Below are 22,186 nucleotides of genomic sequence, written 5' to 3'. Positions count from 1 at the left end.
CTTCGCTAATCACACCAATGTTCTCGAGGGCTCTCATGCATGCCACCCAGTCACTTGTCCGCTCTCCCACGCTAAAAATTGCAGTGCACTTCCAAGACTGTAAGCCACTCTTGCAGTCAGATGAAAAGACCAGACGGCTGCTTACCACCTACACAACAACGCCTCTAAAACCTTCAACCAAAATACACGCTTTATGCTTCAGAACGTGGACTATAGTCCACCCTTTTTCTTGATTTTCTTGCTCTTGTATTGGGAGATTGCAGTGTTGTAACAGGTTTGTTGTTCCTGGATATGCCAGGGTCATCCTGCCTGGGCACCGGTTGGACTTAGCGTTCGTCCACGCATAGCCCTGTGGTCACGTAAGCGGATGGCTCTTCTACGCTAAAGATTGCAGTGCACAGATTACCCTTTCGATATCCTCCTGTGAAAAATCACTGCTACCACTACGGAAGTCACACGTCCAGTCTGCGATATGCCATGGCAAAGGAGTACCCTTGAGGATATACTAACGTCGATCATTACCAAATCTACACCCTCCCACATCCTTCCGATCTCATCACCTCTCAGCCTCACCACCACCATCCCTCCTCCCCTCCTCAACCCTCAACTCCTCGCGACTCCCCTGACCCCTAATCCCCCTCCAAAGCCCACTCAACGTACTAAGCGCACTCGAACTCCTTCCCCTGCCCACTCTCCTCCCACCACCTGGCGTCCTCTGCCCAGCAGCAGCATTACCACCATCCTCGCCATTCGCACTATCCCTTGTCCGCCGTCTACTGAGCGACTCACCAACAACCAATCCCGCACCCATCATATCATCCTCTCCTTCTCTGGTGTCTCTATCGCGCGCAGCTAAAGCAAGGAGGCTTTCTCTCCTCCGTACGCTATTTCCGCGTTTCAAGTCTTGAACCATAGTGCTTAGACTCGTACTCAGTGGACTTGCTAGCAAAGGACCACCAGCGATACTATTCCTTGCACTTTGAACCCGATCACTCGTTCTCAATCTCCTTAGTCCAGATCCCGGTGTTGTAGGCACTTCGTTCGTGGATTTGCCCCGCGTGGGCGTGCTAGGCGTCGGGAGATCAGTATCAGAGACTGAGACTAACGGCGCGGGTGCGGCTTCAGAGGGCAGGACGGGTGTGGAAGTATGCCGGTTTAGGGGCGGCGTGCGGTAGGTGGGTTCGTTGGGTTGAGACCAGGGGTTTGCGACGAGGGAGGAGATTATGTCGGCTGTGGCTGGGCGAGTGGGGTTTGGTGGTGTGGAGGGATCAGTAGGTGTGAAAGTGATGTTGGGGGTTGAGGGACGTGTGTCTTCGTCTTCATCTTGGTAGCGGCGTTGAACAGATGCAGGTGGTGAGAGTGCTCGTGTGGTTGAGGAGCGGCGCGTACTTCCAGGGCCTTCTTCGCTAGGCTCGTTGATGGCGTCTGTGTAAGTTTCGCCGGCGAGATGGATGGCGTCTTCAGGTTCAGGGTCGTGGTCGGAGTCTGAGTCGTCATGGTTTGATGGGCGGCCGCTGGTGATAAGCCAGACGCCGAAGAAGGTTAAGGCGCATCCGCCGACGAACTTTCCGGCGTCTTCTCCTGAGGTGCGCTCGAAGTCACGGTAGAGGACTGCTGAGCCGCCGATGACGGAAAGAGTGAAGAGGACGAATTGAACGGGGATGACCTGTGTAGCGTCGAACCGTTGAAGAGCTCGGTTGACGTATTTGATCTGCATAACTGCTGTGCCGACGAGGATGGCAACCAGTAGGTAGAAGACTGGGAAGGTGATGGCGCGCCAGAGCGTGTATGAAAGTAGCGAAGCAACGCCTTTGGTAGACAGCGCTGTGTATCCGCCTAGAACCCGTTAGCCCTTCATCCTCAAGATCATTTCTGCGTATACATACCAAACAACCCAACAAGTCCCAGATCAATCAAAATGTTCTTCTCCCCATACCGATTACTCGCCACCATCAGCACCGCAATAACTCCCACCGTAATCCCCAAATACGTCTCAAACTCCCACCGTCTTATCAGATCCCAGATCTCTCCAGGACCCAACTTGGGGTTATTGTCATTAGCCGAAAGGACAACGGTAACCGCGCCTCCAACAGCAATAACAACACCCAGCGCGTCTCTCTTGCGGAAAGGCTCTTTGAGCATAAACGGCGCGATGATGCAATTCGAGATAAGCGCAACGACGCCGAGCGGGGAAACAATAGACGCAGGCGCGAATCCGTACGCGAGGAAATTCCCCGCCTCGCCGACTGTCATGAGAATGATGCCGAACCACCAATACGGCGATTTGAGATACGACGTCTGCTTGAACACCTCCTGCTTGCCCGATTCGTTGCTATCTTCTCTTCCCACCGTCGGTCTCGCATCCCGGGGTATTAACGGATCGCTCTCGGATGCCTCGAAAATATCTTGTTCCTGCCCGTTACTCCTCCTTCTCCTCTGCTCAACCATGCCCTCACCTCCCCTCTGCCTCAACCCCATCTTCTGCACCTCCTCCGCCAGTCTCCCCGCATCGTCCATGCCCGCTTTCCGCCTCTTCCTCTGCCGTTCTTTCTCGTGGAATTCGCGGTCTAACCGTATATGCGCGTATCGCTGCATGTTTAGCGCAAACGAGATGAGCACGTTGCCTATTATCGCGGTGATGATGCCGATTAGACTGCTCCAGTTTTCTGTGTATCCGCCGCCGCCGCCGCTTCCTCCGCCCCCGTTTGCGGAATGAGATAACCATGATAGCGCGGCGTATGGCGTGGGTGTTGTGGGTATTAAGCTTTGTACGGCTGTCGCTGAGCCTGCAGCGACCGGGTGGCTGGGTGGTATATGCATCGTTATCGCTGTGCGGTAGGAATTCGAGAGGGAGCTCGTCGTTCAAGCAATAGCTTCGTCCGCGCGTCGTCACGTATCGCCGCTCGTCCTCGTGGAAGCTTGTTTGTGGGGGTGCTTCTTCTTCGTTCCCTCGGTTCTATTCGTTTCGTATCCTAGATTGCGACAAAGAAGCTATGTACAACGAAGGCGTCCAACGAAGGCAGAAGAAATGGAGACAATAACTATATGCGACCAAGGATACAGGGCGGTGACAACATGTTGTTTTTGCCCAGAAGTTTCGGCGGTGCTACAGAGTCGCGGCCCGTGGCTGGAAGTTGGGCTTGCTTGGGGTCGGCTTGGAGCTGGTGCCGTATGCCGCGCGACATTTTGCAGGGTTCAGAGATGCTGGCCCACGCTAGCCGTCACCGTGCATGGTGGATCCGTCGACTCCGGACGACACGCAGAGTATCACGGAGATGAGCAGGATCTAGATGAAGTACCCGGGAAGCACAGGTAGTTCATGTTTACATGCTCTTGTCTGCCGCACGTGTTCAACCCACTACTCCATAAGGATGAAATGCGACAATACTTCTTTACGCAGTTCTGCAGCGCGATAAGCAAAAAGCGCCTCTCCCTCCCTACACTGGTCAAACTGTAATCACCAACACTCGTCATAGAACGATCTCGAAACCGCAACAGAAACTCTTCCATAGAATTTTCATGAAAATACTCATTTTGAGATATAATGTACAATATCACACGAACTAGACGTCCATGTTGAATAAAGAAACCCTAGGTGCGCATAATCTTGCCAGCCGACATGCAAGTTGTACCCATTAGCACTTGGCCTAATACGCCACCGATCAATGCAAGCGCTATTCTTATGCTTTTTTAGTATCCGATGTCGTGTCCTTCAGTCTGGTATGTTTCAAGCAAGAGATATCTGCGCCTCTCCGTTGGTCGCCTCTGCAACACCATCGCCGTCCTGCTCCATGCTCTCGGCGACGTTGTCAGGCTCAGCAGCGAGAAGTCTGATGCGAGCTTCGACCGCCTCTTCGCCAACGACAGACTCTTCAACTTGCGCCTTGCGGATGAAGACAGTCTGCCAGCGCTTGCCCCAGGCCTTGATGAGCTCGACTTCCTCTTCGGTGAGTGAGCCGTTGGAGGACTTCTCGATCAGAGTGTCGGCGGAACCCTCTGCGACACCACGCATGGAGTCTTCAATGTACTTGAACAGCTCGCGCGCGTTGTCACGGTCCTTGGCAAGAGTGGCCTCAACCATCTCGATCTGTTCTTGAGGGAGACCCTTCTGGAGGCGGGCAGACGCGATCTGACGGTTGCGGTTGGTGACCTTGGCGACTGTGTTGCTAACCATCTCAAAGACCCAGCTCTCGGTCAGAGCCTCGCCAGCTCCCATGTGGCTACCGAATACCCACTGAACGACAGTCATCGGCGCAAGAATAGTATAGTTGAGCAGAATATCGATGATGCGGACCGCAACACCAGGCTGATCTTTCCAGTACTCGACGACGCTGGCAACAATCTGACGACGCGCGACCTCGTTCTGTGAGAGCTCCAATAGCCTGTCCTTGCCGCGTTCAATGCAAGACAGAACGTGAGACAGTGACTTCGCTCCCAGTCGGCAGATGGCGGTGACGAAGGCGTCAGTCGAAGGCACAAGGACTTCGGCAATGCCCTGCTCAAGAGCCTTCTCGTGAATGCTGTCGATAGTGACTTGGATCTCCTCGGCGGTAGCCTTCTTCCTCAGTTGGCTGAGCAGCATCTGGCCTTCAGCAGCGTAGGGCGTTTCTGATGTGTTGTTAGCAGGATGCATGTTACATGCAGAGTATACATACGTTGGTTGTCGTATTTGAAGTCAGGGCTGTTGTCTGCATCTAGACGCTCAGGAATCATGGTGTGCATCGGCTCTGGCAGCGTTGATCGAATGCGCTTGGCAAAGGACAACCTTATTTCCTTATCCAAAGTAGCAAGGATAAAGGCCTTCTTTGGGTGCAAGTTTGACAGCTCAAGATCCTCAAGCCTACACTTGGGTTAGCATAAATCCAGCACATAGAAAGAAATTTAGACATACCACTCAGTCCACCTCCATCGGAACTCGAAGTTGCTGAGATGGTGCGAGAACCAGTCGAGGAATCGGTAGCCGAGCTCAAGATCCATCATCGGCAGATTCTTGTAAATGGTACGGATAGCACGTCCAAGAGACGGGGCGATAGCAGCAGGCGCTACCTTGCAGCATTGTGTGATGAGTGCGTGGTAGTAGACAAGCTTATGTTCAGCGCTGGGCAGCTTGAACAGTTGCGAGAAGATAGCATCGATGATCATATCCTCTGACTTGTACTGAATCTTGTCGCCAACCAGCTCACGGAACTTGTCGAAAGGCGAGCCGCGCTTGGCAAAGATGTCAACGGACCAGTAGCAGTCAACATCAACAAGAAACTTGGCGACCATTTCACGGTTAAAGTCGAGCTGGTTGATGGTGTCAACGATGGCATCTCGTACAAGTGATGAGGCAATGTCGGTGGTCTTGGGGACGGTGTCGACTTCCTGATCAGCGAACAGGGAGAAGTACGCCTCTGGGAAGACAGGCCGTGGGCCAGGGTTGACTGGTGACGGAATGGTGAAAGTCGGGAAGGCGTGAGTCTGAGGAGCCGTGGGCAGGGCGTCTTCTTCCTTCGCATCCATTCTACGCAAAGCCTCGAGGTCAATGCGTGGAAGGCATCTCAGCTCAAAACTCGACTCGGCTTCAGCTGACAACTGTGCTTGGAGAAGGCCAATGACACTGTTGTGGTCTACCGGCTTCGACTCAAAGTCACCGACGTAGGAATGAATCAGGCTCTCGATCGGGACCGCGTTGCTCGCTACGATGCCGGTGTTCTTCAGCAGTTGTTGCGCTTGTTCGTGGAAACGCTCTCCTCCGGCGACGATGGCGTAGGGAATGGTAAGAAGGATGATCTTGACGAGTTCGATACCGACAACCTAGCACTGTTAGTAGATATCCCGCACCATTATACGAAGAACTTACATCGTTCTCGTTGGCACTCTGGAGGTCAACGACTGTATCGAAGAGTTGTCCAAGGAAAGTGAAGACGCCGTCATCCTCGTAGAGCGACTGCAGGCACGCGAAGAACCTCAGAAGCAACTTGAACTCTTTCCACTCGCCCGCATTCAGCGCCTCCTGTGCCCGGTCTCCGACGCGCTTCATGGCCTCGATGGTAATTTGTGGCTTGACATCGTTGGCGTAGTAAGCGACGGCTGCGACGAACGGAATCTTGAAGGGCTGCTCGATGATCCTAAGACAATTAGTGAAGTGGGAGTCCATGGGGAAATTTTTTCTGCTTACAGCTGTACCAAGACATCGAAAAAGTCAGAGCGAAGACGCTCATCGTCAAAGTGCTCGCCAAAGTACTTTGCGATCTCGATAGCCTCGTCCTGTGGGAGCTTGGTGGAACTGGCAATGTTCAATAGCAGTCTGCGCAGCTTGGGGAACGGCGGCTCCTCGTATCGGCGACGTGGACCTCCGTCATCGTGACGGCGGCGCTGGGGTCCGCGACGGTCATCACCGCGGTAATGGTTGTCGTTGTCATCTGCGCAACGCTGTTAGTACAGTGGAAATGCCAAATACACAAGCATGTCCATAGGATAGGGAGGATGTCTTAATTTGATGCCCATTGCAGCCATCGAATCAATGAAGCTGTCCAGCCCACCCATGCAACTTGCGCAAGCGCTTATAACAAGACAAGTGTAGACTAACCATCACGGCGGCGCTTGTTGTTTCCTCGAAAGTTTCCACGATCGCGCCTGTCATCACGTCGGTCCTCGCGCCTATCATCGCGTTCTTCTCTGATGTCTGCGTCCGCCATGGTTGCGACCAAGACTGCGCGTGCCTTCTCTTCTAACGTCTCCGGAGAATCTTCCCTCAGTTGCGACGGGATTCGTGTAGAGTTGGCGCGGATGTCGTCGTGATCGTAATATACGGGTTGACGTGAGGGGTAGAAGTCGCCGTGTCGATGATTATACACACGGTTGCGGAATGGGGCGGTTCGGGTGTGATGTTGGCGGATGGTTCGCGATAGTGAATCGTCGAGTTGGCGCGGAAGTCGCACTGGAGCTTGCGCATCGAAAGGGTTAGTGGCATTTGCTCCCGTTCCAGGCGTATCTTGGCGCTCGGTCCATGCACCCTCGACGTCAACGTCCATTGCCGAATCATTGAATGGTGAATTGCCACGAACAAGATGTTGCTGCGCTTGCTCATCGGTCAACTCGAGCAGGGCCATGCGATCTGGCGACATGAACGTGGAATCCATGTCTAGGTTGTTCATGTCGTTGCTTTTACCGTGATGTTGTTGACTATTGGTTTGCAACTGACTAGCTCTTCGACCAAGACTTGGTTCTGGCAAGGAAAGAGGCGTAGACGACAGGTTGAAGGCTCTATATACAGATTCATCACGTATACTGAAGCGAATAAGGTGAGGCTGTCAGTAAAGGTAAGCCATGTTCACTTGAAAACCCTATGCTTATCTCTAGGTAAAGGCAAAAGGTGATCCGATCCGTACAGACCCAGATCAATCATCCTGACGTCTCAAACGAAGATTTTAACGCACTGGTGAGAGTTGGGTGTTACGAACTCTGCAAAGGATCTGGAAGATCTCACAGAGTATATCACGATATTTCACAAGTCCCAGAAAAAGTAAAATGTGAAAGGAATCTCCGCTATAGAAAGTCTGCTGAGAGGTGGGCGAATAGCAGGATAGTCATTGTCCATTGGACATTCGTTCCGCTGTAAATGCGCAGTGCCTCGCTCTAGTACTTGTCCGAGACTAGCCATCCATTGACCAGCCCGTATGATCCCACCCCAGGGATAGCATTCCCAAGTTCATAAAAGCCTCATCGCCCGATGCGCAGCCCGCTGAACTCATCTTGACAGAAAGAAAACTCCCGCATGCAGCCCAGGTGACGCATAGTAACCATTGTTGGAGCATCGGAAATCGGATGAGCGAGACCCTTCCTTCGTATCCCATACTCAATACATCCCGAATTTTGCCCGTTCCTCATTTCCTTCATAGTTGCAACCTGCTGCACCCATTCGTCATCTCAAAGGGGATCGAAGGAACATCATTTGCCGTGCCGGTCCATTGATCATTTCGCGTAAACGGGGATGCCAACAACCCCCAAAGAAAAGCAAGCCAGGTCATTCTTTGTAAAGGTGAATGTCGGTATCATTTCAGACGCGCTCATATAAAGCAGGAAAGGGTGTGCTCCTCGTAGTATACACCTGATAAAACCGACGCCCAATTGAGACTCCATTTTGCATCTCTCCGGACGGAAAAGCTTTGTGCTCCGGTCCAGAGAGGATCAGAAGCCGCCGCATGAATGAATGGTATCGTGTCGTGTGATAGCAGAGGGCTTAATCCAGCCTTGCTATCATCTGATCCCGCGTTAATGGCTTGAAGTTCGGCGATTCGAAGTCGAGGCCACGGGCGGCTAGTGTCGCGCGGATGTGCTGCGGTACCAGCTGGTTGTTGAGGTGAGGAGCAATGGACAATTCTGGAAACATTAGACTTTGCATCTCATAGGATTCGAAACAAACTTACCGTGGTGAGTGAAGTTGTACAGCTCAGGCATATCACGAGTGGCTCCGTTGGGGTGACGCGAGTCTGGGAGACGCGTGTTCGGGTCCCTCAGCTCGTCAAAAAAGGGGTGTACCATGGCATCGATAGCCGAAAGACGCTGAGTTGGCGTGTACTCGAGGAGTTTGGAGATCAAATCGATCGCGTTGGGATCAGCCTTTCGGAACACCTAGTCAATGTAAGTAAAAAGCACGCGGCTACCGGAGATACATCACTCAACATACCTTACTGAACGGATGAGGCTTAATCTGGGGGAACTTGTGTTCCATATAGTTCGGGTTCATGGTGCGGATCTGGTCCCGGGTGGGCGTTCCCAGAACCTTGATGATCTCCACCAGCTGGTCAATACCTGACTCTCCTGGGAACAACGGCTGTCCAAGCATGAGCTCCGCCATGACGCAACCCGTAGACCAGACATCTGTACATCATTAGCACAGGTTACCGCTAATCACAGTACAATACATACCGATCTTGGTAGTGTAGTTTGTCGCTCCGAAAATCAGCTCAGGCGCACGGTAGTACCTGGAGCAGATGTAGGAAACGTTAGGCTCGTTCTCAACTAGGATCTTGGCGCTTCCGAAATCGCACAGCTTCAGGACGCCGGTCGAGGGGTCTAGCAGAAGGTTCTGGGGCTTGATGTCCCTGTGGCAGATACCCTGCGAGTGGATGTAGGCGAGCGAGCGGAAGAGCTGGTAGATGTACAGCTTGACTTCGAGGATGGGCATGACCGACTTCATCTTGTTGAAGTAGCGCGAAGCACGGTACACAGTCTCGGGAACGAACTCAAGCACGAGATTCAGGTACACCTCGTCTTTCTGTGGCTGAAACGGTTAGCTACACGAAATGCATAGACGCGCTTGCTTGTAGACACGTACCCGCTCGCCGTTGTTGTAGAAGAAGGCCTTGAGCTCGACAATGTTGGGATGTCGGACAATGCGCATAATCTGGAGTTCGCGGTTCTGCGGGGGTCAGCTGGGGCTGCATGTCATGATGTCGCGCAGACGCACCTTGAAGCGCTTGTCTTGAAGGACACGCTTGATGGCCGCATCTTCACCACTAGGCGACAGCTTCGTCTGGAAGACTACGCCGAAAGAGCCGTTGCCGACAATCTTGCACTGCGTGTATGCGAGGTCTTTGTAGTCGCCGGTCAGGCCGTCCTGGACCTTTTCGCGGATAACTTCTGCGGGAGGGTGAGCATGAGGCCAATTACGCGGCGGGTTCACGGGGGGCACTTACCACCCATTCTTAGTGATGAGAAGGCCGATGGCCGGTTCTGGCTCATTGTTTGGTGTTATGCGTGTGGGAGGGGGTCCGGCAGCGCTGCGCGGATTGCTGGGGAACAGGAAGGCGGGCGGCAGGGGAGTTGAGTGTGGGTGAGGAGTGGTGTTTGGCGGGCTGAGGCGGAGCAGATAGGGTTGTAGGCGCGAGGTCGAGTGTCAAGAGGGCGTGGTCCCGCGTGCCGTCTGTGCAGTACCAGGTGACGCTTGTTGTGGCTGACGGAGCTAAGGAACAAGGAAGGCGCAGGTCGAGCCCTCAGCAACGATGCTCGGGCGGCAGTCACAGCAGGTGGTGGGAAGGGGGTGAAGGATAATTGAGGGCGGAGATGGAGAGCTTGTGAAGGTGCGAGGAAAGGCGACGATGGGGTTGAGTGACGGCAGTGCTGGGGATTAAGGGCGGGGCACTGCTAGTGCGAAATTGGGTGCCAACGTGATCAGAAGGCCTGCAATTCACCTACTTGTCAGCGCAGACCAGCCCAGCGGCGTCTAAGCTGCTCGAGGGAGAAGCGCACAGCAATCGCCCGGTGCAGGAATCACGGACCTGCAGGAAACGGGTGGATGGGATGCAGATGATAGCTTCTCGTGGAGCCTTGTAGTAATACACAGGGCTGCTCTTGCGGCGGCAGGAGCATGCGATCGCGCCTTCTTGAAACAGACGTCAGCACACGACAGTGTGCTCTGCCAGCCCGTCGCCAGCGGCCTCACATACGACACGGCCAACATTCAACATGACCATTGCGTCTGCAGCTGCGGACGCCGGCCTGCACGTGAGGCATCAGATTTCTTCCCAGCACGCCGTCATGCCGCCTGAAATGAGCTGCACCCACTTGCTCGCTGGCGCGTGGCTGAGACGCACTCCAATCATGGCCGGAGCTTGCTGTGCTTATACTAACCTGGCCGTACGAGCTCTGAATATCTGCCCGGCGATAGGCTGCGCGTCTCTAGCAGGCACTGAGTAGCTGCCTCTGCTCCGTTTGACATGCGACGACCGTTCCCATTGAGACGTTACCAGCCCATCGTGGCCGTTACCATGGCCTGAGCAAGACCCTCTTTCCTCTCCAGGGCCCACGACGCCTCTGCCCTTAGCGAGCGTCCCTCAACACTCTGTGAATGCTCGACACCGTCAGCCAATTCCATGCTGCGGACGCCTCAGCGCCCGCGGCAGCAATTTCATGCACCACGCTGTTCGAGCAACCACAACCTTGTCTTTGTTTGCACCACAGCCCGTCAATCAAAGCCGCCGCCGCCGCAATTTTGTGTCGACGACGTACCAGGACACTCGCGAGAGTACAGGGGTCAGTAGCCGCAAAAAAGTCTTCCGACTGGCGTTGGAGAAGCTGATATCCGACTCAACAACATGGCTTTTTTCCAAACTTTGACCGCACCCTTGCGGCCTGCTGCAAAACCAAATCCCCCTGCACGCCCTGTCGCCTCGTTCTGCTGCATCGTCATTCTGCTCGAGGCCCCGGCCACGCCCTCGTGGCCTGCAGCTCCACTTAGAGGGCAGCTGATGTTCTCTCGCGCCCTGGTCCTGGCGCCCCCCTCTTCGTCTACAGCCGAATGCCCGGGCGACCCAGAGGCGTGGCGTGTTATTATGATGCATATCCTTTCACAGCCGCCCAGCCCAGCGACTCACTATTCCCTTCTGGTCTCGTGAAATGCCACTCCACCGTTTGTGCACGCTTCCATCTTGACCGGCAGCCAGCTGCACCAAGCGGATGCGGATCAAGTCAACGACACCGCTGCTCTCGGATGTCCAGGGCCCACTGGCCGGTGTGAACCACTGCTCGGTGCGGGTTACACACGCGCACCTTTAAACCCGAATCGGCCACACTTGCAGCAACCGACGTCGTTGCAAACTATTCATGACGCTTGTGTTCCCCTCTTCGCCTTTCCCGCACTTGGTGCTGCAAGGCACGTGCAAATCGCGCGCGCAACATGTTCCAGGCGCCGCCAACAGCCATGCCTCGAACGAAGATGGACATCACGTACAAGTCCATCTGCAGGCTACTGAGATAGATCGGGCTGAAACAATTCCTACAGATTTTGCATTTGGCGCTTGCTGTGTGGGTAAGCTAGTCGAGCTACACTATCGATGCCCGACTGGCCGCTCATACGTCAACCTGCAGCGAGCATGCCGTTCGGAAATCCGACCCACCCTATTGGCTTTAGTCATGTGACTTAAGGGCTCTTGACGGCGATATTCCCAGCCGCTGCAGACGACCGCTCGAACTTGGGAATGGTCAAAAGTGTTATGAGCCCCACTATCGCCGTCATTACTACCTATTCTCATGCGTTCTACTCACCAACAGTCCAAGGTTCCTTCCAGTCCGAGCTGGGCGCGAGCCTGCTCTCCTTGCATCAGTCACTTGACGTCTGCTCAAGCTCACTACGACCCGAACTGTCCCTAATATGAAAATAGATTACAGGCCCTGAGGCATCGTAGATCAAGCACATGAAGCACCACATCGAACCACTGCGACACTGTGTGACGAAGCCTCCCGCTCTGTCTCAGATCTGGTGGCGGGTGTCTATATGTAAAGCGACGAACAAGAATATGCAGACTTGGACATTGGTACTTTATTCGCCTGTCGAACTCAGATGCGAGACAATTTGCGCGACCACAATATGTACCTCCAATCCGCTTCAAGCAGAGCACGCATATGGACTTCAGCCTTACGGGGTACCCGGCCGACTTGTCCCACCCGAAGATCGGACTATGCCGGTCCAACTATGTGGTTGAGCGTTCGGAGATCTTCTTCGCTGATAGCGCGCAACCATGCGGTACAGAGTAGCATATCTTATTAAATGAAGACAACGGTATATGCACGGTGGTTGTACCACGAGCTGTATTCGGCTACCGACATCGGCCGGGGATCTCGCCACGCTCGTCTGCAGCTGTCATGTCGGATTCGTAGCAGCACACTCAACATCGTGGTTACATTGTCACGGTTGAGAGCACACATCTCATGCATTCACCCGGTTCTGCACAGGAATAGCAGCACGCAGTTTCCCGGCGGATGATACCAGCCTGTCAGTTGTCAAGTTCGTACAAGACTATTATTTGCTCTAGCCGGGGCCTCTGTACGCCACAATTCAGTGGGGCGACCTCCTCAGATACCTTTGGGTGGTTGTAAGGAGCTTTGCCACAGGCAGGATATCCACAGTTTGTAGCAAAGCTGCGGATTTTATGGCCAAATCTCAACATTCTCGCTACCATGGTACTGGTGCTGCTGCTGCATTGACTGGATCACAATCTAGTCTCTTGGTTAGGAGCAATTACACAAGATGTCCTGCTCGATTCCTACAACATACCCGATCAATCCGGTCTACGTGAAGCAACCCTTCCGGAACTGGAGCCCAGCAACGAGGATGGAGCGATGTTATGGCCTTGCGGTTTGTAACTGTTACTGGTCCATCCTCATCACAAGCTGTACGAGGTTGCACCTTTCACATGCCACCGCTACGTTGCCATGAGATTTATACAACGTATCTCCGACTTCAGCTACGTCTCGAAACTGCAAGCTAGAATCAGAATCGACTCGCTTACGTTTCTCTTCCGGTCAACGACTAGTCACTACTAACTATCAAAATTCATTGGGTCAGGTTACACTTCAAGTCGTGATCTTCTGAGAATTGTCGAGGGAATGTCAGCATTCACTTGAACCTCGACCATAGTACATCGTGACACAGATAAGACAGCGTTGGAAGAACTGCAAAGAACTCCTGGAACACCTTCACTACTGTTATAGAAACCATTCATTATCTGCTTACGAAAGCCAGAACGTCTCTGGATCCAGCTTCTCGGCTCTCAAACGCCCCTCAAGCACCTCATCACTGACCGTCCGTCTTCCCTCCATATCCTGAAGTAGATCCTCATAATAAAGCTCCCAGTAGTCCCCCAACCTACCATCAGGGTATCCAAACCATTCATCCGGAAACTGCCGTCCTTCAACCATCTCTTCGTAGACACGCAGCCGCCCTATATCGCCCACATCCCACGTCTCCCAACCCGGGATTTGGAATACCATACTCTCCTCGTCCTCAAAGATATAGAAATTGTCGTAAAAATTGAAATCAAGCTTCTCCCCTCCTTGATACACAAACGGTGAGAAATCAAAGGCGCGTTTGGGAGTATACGCTTTATAGCATCGACCATCGACATGTTCGCGGTAATGATTCCGACAGTGTCCTTCTTCCCACAAAAGAGGGTATTTATACTTCCGGTAAGCAGCCAGCACAGCCCTCCTCTGCCAGTAAAAGTGATTACGCAAATAATTATGCACGGCTGCTTCCTTTATCTCCGATCCTACATCTGCCCCCAAGGTAGGTACAAACCACTCAAGCAGCTTATCCCGAAAAGTCCGCGTCACCATTTCCTCGGTGAAGAGCCGGGTGAAGAGTTCTTTCCACCCGAAAGAAAATTCCCACGGCCAGGAATCTGTGTTGATGGATAAATTGGGTATGACAACATCGTTCCTCACACCCCCTTTTGAGTAGCCTTTATTCAACGTGCCCTCCCCGAAGTACACGACGACGTTGGAATCGATTTGCTCCCAGGGGTGTCGCTCGTTGTTTCCTGTAGCTTCTTCGTACCAGCAGTTAGGCACGTCGGAGAGACGAAGACCGTGACTCTCAGTAAATACCACGATATCTGCACCGTCGTTCCTTGAGTCATCTTTCTGGAGGGTGCGAGGTTGGGCGGGGGCTGTGAATTCCACGTATGGACATGAGCTATGGTAGTGTGGGATTTGGAATGATAGTTTGGGGACCCAGTGGGTGAGGAAATGTTGCTCGAGGTGGGCTTTGTGGTGCCGGGTTATGTGGCGTAGGTGCGTCCATTGGTAGGCTGGGTCGTGAGAGTGGAGGGAGATGAGGGTGGTTATTATGTTGTCGATGAGCTCGCGGGGGAGAGTTGGCTGCTGTGTCATTGTTGTAATCATGGATTGGAGATTTTGGTAGTTGGGCAGATTCATGTCTAGATGTTCGACTAGTGGGCTTATAGCTGTTGAAGGACGGTGAGTCAACTAGTCGACACATGATCTTATGATGATTGCGGATTCAATGTCTTCTCTGGTGCGAATTGTATGAGCATATGGCTTATCTGTATGGGTTCAATAGCTACGTTGATGTCTACATGCGACTTCATAGCCTGTTGGGTAGGTTGGACTGTGCGCCACGCGTAACGGTGGCGTCGCGTCCATTGCAGCTATCGCCAAGTACAATTGCAGCATCTACAGCGACACGACTTCCATCAATGCCTCGGCCAAAGATACCCTTTGTTAAGATACGTTTGCCATCGGCAAAGCACCTAGGCATCACGTCTGCGTGGTGTGAGACGGCCAAGTTACGAGGTCCAAAGCGGAGGTGCTGCATCCCGTACCTCGGCAACTCTTAGCTCCCAACATCAATGACCGAAGCAGTAGCCATGGACGACTCGTCTCCGCATCTTTTGTTAAACTACCCCGGATTTCCTCCCTGAACCCTTCCTCCTACCTCATTCTCTCTCCACAGCACGCAATCATGTCTGTACCGTACGACCGCGCCTACGATCTGCTTACCAACAGCAAAGACGGCCATGTCTCCGCCTCACAGCGCATTCCCGTCATCGCGCGGCCTTTTGTCAGCGAGAGGGCGGCGAAGACCCTCGACCTTGTAGGTAGCCGGCAAGCTCTGAACAACTAGATGCTAACATGTTCGAAGGTAGAGAAGTTCGTCGAAGAGGAATGCATCCCAGCCGACGCCGTATACGTACGCCAGATTGGCCAGACCGTCCAAGAGCGCTTCTCGTCACATCCATCCATCATCGAAGACCTGAAGAAGAGGGCACAAGAGCTTGGACTATGGAACATGTTCCTGCCCAAGGCACACTTCAAGGAGGGTGCTGGCTTCAGCAACCTGGAGTACGGCCTCATGGCTGAGTACCTGGGCAAGAGCCGGACAGCGTCGGAGGCTGTCAACTGTGCTGCTCCCGATACTGGCAACATGGAGGTCATTGCCAAATACGGTACCGAGGCACAGAAGAGGCAGTGGCTGGACCCGCTGCTGAGGGGCGAGATTCGCTCTGCGTTCTTGATGACGGAACCTCAGGTTGCGTCGAGTGATGCTACCAACATTGAGATGACTATCAAGAAGGATGGTGACCACTACGTTCTGAACGGTCAGGTTAGTCAACCTTCGTCCCTCCCTCATATATCACGTCACTAACAACCCCCAGAAATGGTGGTCATCCGGCATTGGCGACCCTCGCTGCAAGATCTTCATCGTTCTCGGAAAGACCGACCCCAACAACTCAGACAAGTACAAGCAACAATCCGTCATCCTCGTCCCCAACACCACCCCCGGTGTAACCGTCCACCGCATGCTGTCAGTCATGGGTTTCGACGACGCACCCCACGGCCACGGCCACGTGACCTTCGAGAACGTCCGCGTCCCCGCCAGCAACATGGTGCTCGGCGAAGGCCGCGGTTTCGAAATTATCCAAGGCCGTCTCGGACCTGGACGTATCCACCACGCCATGCGCAGCATCGGGTCCGCCGAGAAAGCACTAGAATGGTTCCTCGCCCGCATCAACGACGAGCGCAAGAAGCCGTTCGGCGAGCTCCTCAACAAACACGGCATCATGCTCGAGCGCGTCGCGCGCTCTCGTATCGAAATCGACGCCGCTCGCCTTTCCGTCCTCAACGCTGCCATCAAGATCGACGAAACAAACGCCAAGGGCGCGCTTAAGGAGATCGCCGAAGTCAAGGTGCTTGTCCCTGAAGTCAACCTCAAGGTTATCGACTGGGCCATGCAGGCCTACGGCGGTGCGGGTGTGAGTCAAGATACGCCGCTCGCGCAGATGTGGTCGAGCGGCCGCACGATGAGGATCGTGGATGGCCCGGATGAGGTTCATCTGTTGCAGCTGGGTAAGAATGAGAATAAGAGGGGTCTTGCGCACAAGGCTAGGATCGAGGCGCAGCAGAAGAAGGGCGAGGAGCTGTGCAGACAGTACGGGATTGAGCCTAGGGATCCTTTGTACCTTAACAGGACGAGTGGGGAGGCTAGTAAGCTGTAGATGATCGTCTTGGTTGTTCAGACAGTGTCGTAGCAATGATGAGTTTGCACGCAAATCTGCTGGGTGTTGTGCATATTGCCTGTGATGCACGTGTTGAATGTTGAATGTTGAATGATTGGTCCGTTGTCCGTTATGAGGATTCGAGCTCTGTGGTTAAAAAAAAAATTCATGTACGTTAGTCCTGTGAACGGTATGTTGCTGCAGGCATGATGCAAGGAGCTCACACTTTGTCGTTTTGGGAGTGATGGATATGAGATATGGGATTAGTCAGGGCTGCTGGTCGAGATTACTTGCGGTTATTGCGCTGGTTTGTTGATAATGCTCACGGGGGTTCTTTGGGGCTGTTGCTAAACGTCGGTGATGATGATCCTTACCAAATGCTGTTCTGGGGTGTTGCCGGGGGCCTTTCTAGAAAGGATTGCTGGGGGTTGTCGGGGTATAGCTATTGAACTCTAGGATCGAGAAGATACGTGCACAGCGAGGGTCAACGGCAAGGTATATGTCGAGATTACTACTTAGCATAAGGAGATCATGCTGTCGGGTTGACTGAAGAAAGTGCTCCGAAACGCCCGCGAGGAGGATTGTCGACGACGTACTAACTTGTCTGATGTTGTACCATACAAAACAAAAGCTACACGTAAATATAGAAGAAATTATCCCAGTGAAAAACCTCCTGTTTATGAGAATAAGGTGCCAAAGTCTGGCATATCAGGTGCAGCCCACGGCTCACCCATGCCAATGAAGCCCGCTTGTTGGCTCGTTAGAGCTCTTGCAAATAGCTTATCTGCAAGACCCTTTGCAGCATATTGCCGGTTGTCTTCTGCAAACGCAACAGCGCGGCGATATTGTTCATTGCCATTTGCAAGTAGATCGGCGCCTTCACCAACGAGAAAGATCATCATCTCAACACGGCCATGTTCCGTGGCGCCTTCGAACGCGGTTCTGCCGTCACAAAAAGCTGGTGGCGCGTTGATATCGGCGCCTGCATCCAGCAAGATCGTCGCAGTGCCTATACTACCTGTGATTGCCGCCAGCTGGAGAGCTGTTGCTCCCGCTCGGACTGCTGGAGGCTCGTTTGGACTGACACCATGGCTCAGGAGATATCCCATGATATCCCTACTTTCGGCTTGTGCTGCTGCCTGTAGTGGTGTTCGAGGGATCGTCCATTCAGCGGGTAAATATATGTTTGCGCCGGCCTGATGCAGCTTTTGAACTATCTTCAAGGAGTTGAAGGAGATGGCGTAAAGTAGACCAGTCATGTTACCAAGTTCGCGGTCGCGGTGTATAACGGCGTTGTGGTCTTTGATTAGAGGCAGAATAATGTCAAGCGATGCGCCGCTATCATCGCTCCCGCAACAGAGACGTAATGCTTCACCAAATGGACTCGTGAAAAAAGATCCTGACGGAGGACGTTGATGGAGAGGCAGTCCGGTTCTATAGTCCACTTCAACGGGCCCTGTAATGTCGGTATTTATGGCGAGAAGCCTGAACAACCGCATGTTCTTGCGTCTTATGGTTTGATAGAGCGCGTCTGAGCCAAAAGAGTGTGCTCCATCTGGGTACCGTGTCTTGAAAGCGGAGAGTAGCAATGTGACGGCGTCTTCGAAGTCGCGCATGGTGCTTACGAAAAGGGCACTGTTGTCGAAGGGATCTGCCCCTATGCGCAGGAACTCTTCCATCAAAGGGAAATCATCCATAAATGCGGCAGCAGCAAGCGGGGTCAGAGTCCACCCATCGCCCCGATAAGTTGATGTTCGTAGCGCAATGGGGTTGGACTGGTGCGATGTGAACCGTGAGTTGAACTTATGAGGTGGCGCAATTTGTGCACCGCATGCTGACAACGCCCTCACTGCTGCTGGTTTCCGTTTCAAGATAGCAGCGCTCAGAGGGGTTATGTTCCAATTTTCAGTGTCTCCAGGCGGTTGCAAGTCTAACCCCCAATGATGGAACCACTTATACGCAGCCTGAATGAATACATTGACAGGGTGCCCACTTCGAAGTACACAGTCGATGGCTGTTTGATCACCCCAACTCAGGGCTTCAAAGAGTATAGCATTGTCGTAAGCCCATCTGCCTTCGCCGGGAGAGAATTCCCATTTTTTCCAGTGCCCTTCATTTTCTCTTAAGATATCGAAGATGTTCATACAACTTGTCAACAGCTTAACAGGTTCTAGTCGCCTGTTCTGAACTGCTATATGCAAGCAGTCTAACGAGGGCCTGATTCCCAGAGATAAGAGCTCTTCAATGAGGTGATGCTGATCTTCTCTCACGGCAGCTTCTAGAGCTTCCTCTATTCTTTCAAGCCTCCTTGGGAAGCTTTGCAGTTGCAGGAGCTGCTTGACAAGCCTGTTGTCCCCGATTTCACACGCTGCTATAAAGGCTGAGACAAAGGCTGCCGGTTGATGAGCTAACTTGGACATAAACCCTCGCGCTTGGAGTATTTCAAACGCTCCTCTGGACCGGTGTTTGATTGATTCGCCCAGCGCAGTACGTATCTGGTCTTGCCTATTATGTTCCGAATATAGCCGGTAATAATTGTGCTGCGCCTTGGGAAATGGGTTCGACTTCCGGGCGTTGGGGTCCAGACCAAGATCCAAAAAATCTTCAAAGATCCTCAAATTGTTACTCAGTACAGCACTAACCAAACAGTTGACATTTGGTTCTGCCCCCTTTGCGAGCAGAACATCGATTGAGGCTGCATGGCTGCGTAGTACTGCAACAGATAGTGATTCTGACAACACCGAGTTCCAAAGTCTCTGATGGCTAGGACCATCAGGGGACGCTCGTTCTATGATAGCCGTCAATGTGTCAGAGAGCGAGTCGTCCCAGTCCTGTCGGAGTAGGATTATTGGTAAAGCCTGGTGATCAAAGAAAGTCTCAAAGCTCTTGGTCAGGCAATATGTGACTAATACTTTCAGTTCATCTATGCCGCAATGTTCCATCTGCTGCACTGCTGAGTTGGGTTCGATATTTAAACCATGATGAATCAGTAGCCGCATGATCTGAACTCTTGCTTCGCCAGTCCGATTTTGGGGCCACGGCATCATCCCGATATTACTCAGGGAAAAGACGTCTCTTTCGTAATTAGGGTCAGCGCCTTGATCAAGGAGAACTTCTGTCGCATGGATGTACCCAAAGTGACTCGTGTACTCCACGGGATAATAATGAATGTCTCCAAGTAACACAGATCGATCCATGAGACTCCCTGGGTTGATGCTCAGGATGACGTTTAGAATCGGTCCATCCCCTAGGAATAGTGCCGCACGGAACACGCTTTGTATTAAGGCCAGGTCGTATGGTGATGGGGTGGATTTAATGATACTGCTGAGAAAATCTGGTCCGAGCGAGAAGCAGTATGTTATTCCCGACTTGAGAATCTGGTCGAACTTTGTCTTGGGTTTTTCGAGTGTACGCACAACATCGTCGTGGTTGATCAGATGATGTACGATCATGTAAATGATTTGATGATCGATGCTTTGTTCGCGAACAAGAGGTAGCGCGCTCGGATGAGACATGCTGAGGATCGCAGACTCGATTGCAGTACTGTCACCGAAAAGAACCAGATGAGCGGATGACATAGCTCTTGGAAATAAATGCGAGATAACGGGTATCATTGACGATGCGAAGTCCGATACAAGAGGTTTGCCAAGCAGGTCCGTCGCACAAGGTGGAAAGCTATCCAGGACGCTCCAGGCGGGGTCGCATATACCATATACGCCCGAAGTTGCATCGTGAGACGATGTATAATTCTGGGAGAGCAACGATCCAGCATCGCAATGAAACATGGGAGATGGAAACGAGACATTAGTCATCGAGACAGATGAGATATCGTTCCATAGGCTGCCTGAGGTCGACTGGACAACACCGAGCGCTCGGGGACTGATCAGAGCGGACTGCATATCAGTGCGATATGGAGAGGAGGTTCTTATCGCAATATTGCGAAAGTTGCTGTTAGGCGCTTTGATGTTTCTCTCCGTGTTCAGACCATCCTCTTCGCAGTTGTTAAGCATTGATGCTTGGTATTGTCGATCATGTGCAGATGCGTATTTGTAGGAGCCCCATTTCTTGAGCCTCGTCTCATACTGTGCTTTGCTGCCGGCAGGTCAATATTTCTACGTGAACTGTGACGAAAGTTTTGGTCATGCACTCACGTTGCGGAGAAACCGTAGTGGGAGTACATTATGTCTTTGACCCCACCTGAAGCTGTCAGGGGCCTATTTTCAGAGAGATATAGGCGCAGAATGGTGGATTTGTGCAGCTGCCATATCCGCTCTGGGATGCGTGGTGAGTATCTGCTCTCCGGCATCATTACATTCAGTGAAGTAAAATGTTAAACACCATAAGGTGCCGACGCGCGCAGAAGCACCGAAAGGAGTGTAGGTATGAGGGTGGGAAGAAGAATGATGTTTGAAGATCAGGCTGAACGCGGGGCACTTGCCCGTTGCGTGAGAGACGACATCACGTGAATGACGCCTGTCAGTCCCGTTGGCGAAATCTGAATTCAGCCATCTCGTGCATGTATGCTGAACCAATGGCGTCTGCAGTACTTACCGATGTATGCAATGCGTACAGCAAAATCTGGTTTGAAGCTCGCACCTGTGGCTGATTCGTTGAAACTGTAACTACTACGCCTGCTCAATCCAGATTTCGGCATGTGCAGTCTATTCCAGTTCAGATTTCGATACGCTCAGCCTCGTTCAATTCGGATTCCACCACGTCTAGCTTGATCTGATCGCGATGCGAGGCGGAAACACTAAACACCAGCTGTGTTCATCAAATTCGAATCTGGAAACAGCGGCAGAAATCTGCTTTCACGGCGTATATGATGGACATGCAAGGACTTTGACGCGCTCAGAGTCCTGCACATTGGACGATGAGTTGGTCGAAAGATAATACGATCTCTGTTCTCGCTCTTCTCGCAACATGCATACCAATGATCATCCTGATGGCTACATGTTTGCTCCGTCAGAAAAGACCGCGCGCGAAGCAGCGATGTAAGTGACTGGTCGAGGAAGCCGCGATAGCAGCAATGCTGACAAAGACAGCACAAACAGACGTTGAGGCGCCGTTTGTATTGCCTCGCTTGCAGCCTTTCCACTATGGGCCGGTGCGCAGAGAATCTGCGCTCATGGCACTGATTCTCGTCCAGAGGGAGGTGCAAATTGCGGATCGTGGGTCTTATCAGGCGATGGGGGCGTTTTGAGAGGAGCAAATGTCGCACCTCTTTAATTTCAATCAGTGCGGACCCTTCAGAGAAATCGTCGTTCGGGTTTTTTGAGCCATCTGCGTGGTTGACGTTGGACTGCGGATATGCGATGGTTTGGTTGCACGGGACTGATAGCTGCACACCTGGGCAGGTGCGGAATGGCTCCGCTAGCGCGAACGCGTAATTGAGAGGCTCAAGC

The 22,186-nt window shown here is 52.7% G+C and overlaps 7 protein-coding genes across 7 annotated transcripts; 2 read left to right on the top strand and 5 right to left on the bottom strand.

The window, feature by feature from the left end:
• Positions 1–394: 394 nt before the first annotated feature.
• BKA58DRAFT_73277 (magnesium transporter NIPA-domain-containing protein) lies at positions 395–2,924 on the bottom strand. The gene is made up of 2 exons (XM_046175824.1): positions 1,887–2,924; positions 395–1,836 (listed from the first exon to the last, which is right to left on the bottom strand). The coding sequence occupies exons 1-2, from the start codon at positions 2,818–2,820 to the stop codon at positions 557–559; spliced, it is 2,214 nt and encodes a 737-aa protein (XP_046019886.1). The 5' UTR covers positions 2,821–2,924; the 3' UTR covers positions 395–556.
• A 349-nt stretch (positions 2,925–3,273) lies between these two features.
• BKA58DRAFT_395359 (cap binding protein) lies at positions 3,274–6,910 on the bottom strand. The gene is made up of 6 exons (XM_046171285.1): positions 6,572–6,910; positions 6,161–6,404; positions 5,843–6,110; positions 4,892–5,796; positions 4,656–4,840; positions 3,274–4,608 (listed from the first exon to the last, which is right to left on the bottom strand). Exons 1-6 carry the CDS (start codon positions 6,678–6,680, stop codon positions 3,728–3,730), a joined length of 2,592 nt encoding a protein of 863 aa, XP_046019885.1. The 5' UTR covers positions 6,681–6,910; the 3' UTR covers positions 3,274–3,727.
• Positions 6,911–8,031: 1,121 nt separating this feature from the next.
• Positions 8,032–9,969, bottom strand: BKA58DRAFT_73241 (glycogen synthase kinase-3 beta). Its single transcript, XM_046175823.1, has 7 exons — positions 9,684–9,969; positions 9,455–9,627; positions 9,323–9,406; positions 8,914–9,268; positions 8,672–8,865; positions 8,412–8,616; positions 8,032–8,364 (listed from the first exon to the last, which is right to left on the bottom strand). Exons 1-7 carry the CDS (start codon positions 9,727–9,729, stop codon positions 8,225–8,227), a joined length of 1,197 nt encoding a protein of 398 aa, XP_046019884.1. The 5' UTR covers positions 9,730–9,969; the 3' UTR covers positions 8,032–8,224.
• Positions 9,970–13,494: 3,525 nt separating this feature from the next.
• Positions 13,495–14,700, bottom strand: BKA58DRAFT_406715 (uncharacterized protein; the record flags this gene model as incomplete). Its single annotated transcript, XM_046171978.1, has 1 exon — positions 13,495–14,700. One exon carries the CDS (start codon positions 14,698–14,700, stop codon positions 13,495–13,497), a length of 1,206 nt encoding a protein of 401 aa, XP_046019883.1.
• A 134-nt stretch (positions 14,701–14,834) lies between these two features.
• On the top strand, positions 14,835–17,091 carry BKA58DRAFT_395353 (acyl-CoA dehydrogenase/oxidase). The gene is made up of 3 exons (XM_046171284.1): positions 14,835–15,379; positions 15,428–15,889; positions 15,942–17,091. The coding sequence occupies exons 1-3, from the start codon at positions 15,248–15,250 to the stop codon at positions 16,779–16,781; spliced, it is 1,434 nt and encodes a 477-aa protein (XP_046019882.1). The 5' UTR covers positions 14,835–15,247; the 3' UTR covers positions 16,782–17,091.
• Positions 17,092–17,458: 367 nt separating this feature from the next.
• On the bottom strand, positions 17,459–20,961 carry BKA58DRAFT_406713 (ankyrin repeat-containing domain protein; the record flags this gene model as incomplete). Its single annotated transcript, XM_046171977.1, has 2 exons — positions 17,459–20,873; positions 20,933–20,961. 2 exons carry the CDS (start codon positions 20,959–20,961, stop codon positions 17,459–17,461), a joined length of 3,444 nt encoding a protein of 1,147 aa, XP_046019881.1.
• A 584-nt stretch (positions 20,962–21,545) lies between these two features.
• Positions 21,546–22,185, top strand: BKA58DRAFT_73142 (uncharacterized protein). The gene is made up of 2 exons (XM_046175819.1): positions 21,546–21,775; positions 21,827–22,185. Exons 1-2 carry the CDS (start codon positions 21,655–21,657, stop codon positions 21,982–21,984), a joined length of 279 nt encoding a protein of 92 aa, XP_046019880.1. The 5' UTR covers positions 21,546–21,654; the 3' UTR covers positions 21,985–22,185.
• Position 22,186: the final 1 nt, after the last annotated feature.

Source organism: Alternaria rosae, assembly GCF_020736505.1.
Source record: "Alternaria rosae strain MPI-PUGE-AT-0040 chromosome Unknown BKA58scaffold_15, whole genome shotgun sequence".
Classification (NCBI taxonomy): Eukaryota; Fungi; Ascomycota; class Dothideomycetes; order Pleosporales; family Pleosporaceae; genus Alternaria; species Alternaria rosae.
The sequence above is the reverse complement of the archived record's forward strand: the minus strand, read 5'-3'. Positions and strand labels throughout refer to the sequence as shown.

What these genes read in the sequence shown, in the direction of transcription:
- BKA58DRAFT_73277 (XM_046175824.1), bottom strand. Translation starts at nt 2,820, where the DNA reads ATGCATATACCACCCAGCCACCCGGTCGCTGCAGGCTCAGCGACAGCC. An exon ending in GGGACTTGTTGGGTTGTTTG is followed by an intron (nt 1,837 to 1,886) that starts GTATGTATACGC and finishes AACGGGTTCTAG; the next exon opens with GCGGATACACAGCGCTGTCT.
- BKA58DRAFT_395359 (XM_046171285.1), bottom strand. Translation starts at nt 6,680, where the DNA reads ATGGCGGACGCAGACATCAGAGAAGAACGCGATGATAGGCGCGAGGAC. An exon ending in AGAGTGCCAACGAGAACGAT is followed by an intron (nt 5,797 to 5,842) that starts GTAAGTTCTTCG and finishes TAACAGTGCTAG; the next exon opens with GTTGTCGGTATCGAACTCGT. An exon ending in CTTCAAATACGACAACCAAC is followed by an intron (nt 4,609 to 4,655) that starts GTATGTATACTC and finishes ACAACACATCAG; the next exon opens with AAACGCCCTACGCTGCTGAA.
- BKA58DRAFT_73241 (XM_046175823.1), bottom strand. Translation starts at nt 9,729, where the DNA reads ATGAGCCAGAACCGGCCATCGGCCTTCTCATCACTAAGAATGGGTG. An exon ending in CTCATCACTAAGAATGGGTG is followed by an intron (nt 9,628 to 9,683) that starts GTAAGTGCCCCC and finishes ACCCTCCCGCAG; the next exon opens with AAGTTATCCGCGAAAAGGTC. An exon ending in TTCAAGACAAGCGCTTCAAG is followed by an intron (nt 9,407 to 9,454) that starts GTGCGTCTGCGC and finishes TGACCCCCGCAG; the next exon opens with AACCGCGAACTCCAGATTAT.
- BKA58DRAFT_395353 (XM_046171284.1), top strand. Translation starts at nt 15,248, where the DNA reads ATGTCTGTACCGTACGACCGCGCCTACGATCTGCTTACCAACAGCAAA. An exon ending in CGGCGAAGACCCTCGACCTT is followed by an intron (nt 15,380 to 15,427) that starts GTAGGTAGCCGG and finishes ACATGTTCGAAG; the next exon opens with GTAGAGAAGTTCGTCGAAGA. An exon ending in ACTACGTTCTGAACGGTCAG is followed by an intron (nt 15,890 to 15,941) that starts GTTAGTCAACCT and finishes AACAACCCCCAG; the next exon opens with AAATGGTGGTCATCCGGCAT.
- BKA58DRAFT_73142 (XM_046175819.1), top strand. Translation starts at nt 21,655, where the DNA reads ATGAGTTGGTCGAAAGATAATACGATCTCTGTTCTCGCTCTTCTCGCA. An exon ending in ACCGCGCGCGAAGCAGCGAT is followed by an intron (nt 21,776 to 21,826) that starts GTAAGTGACTGG and finishes TGACAAAGACAG; the next exon opens with CACAAACAGACGTTGAGGCG.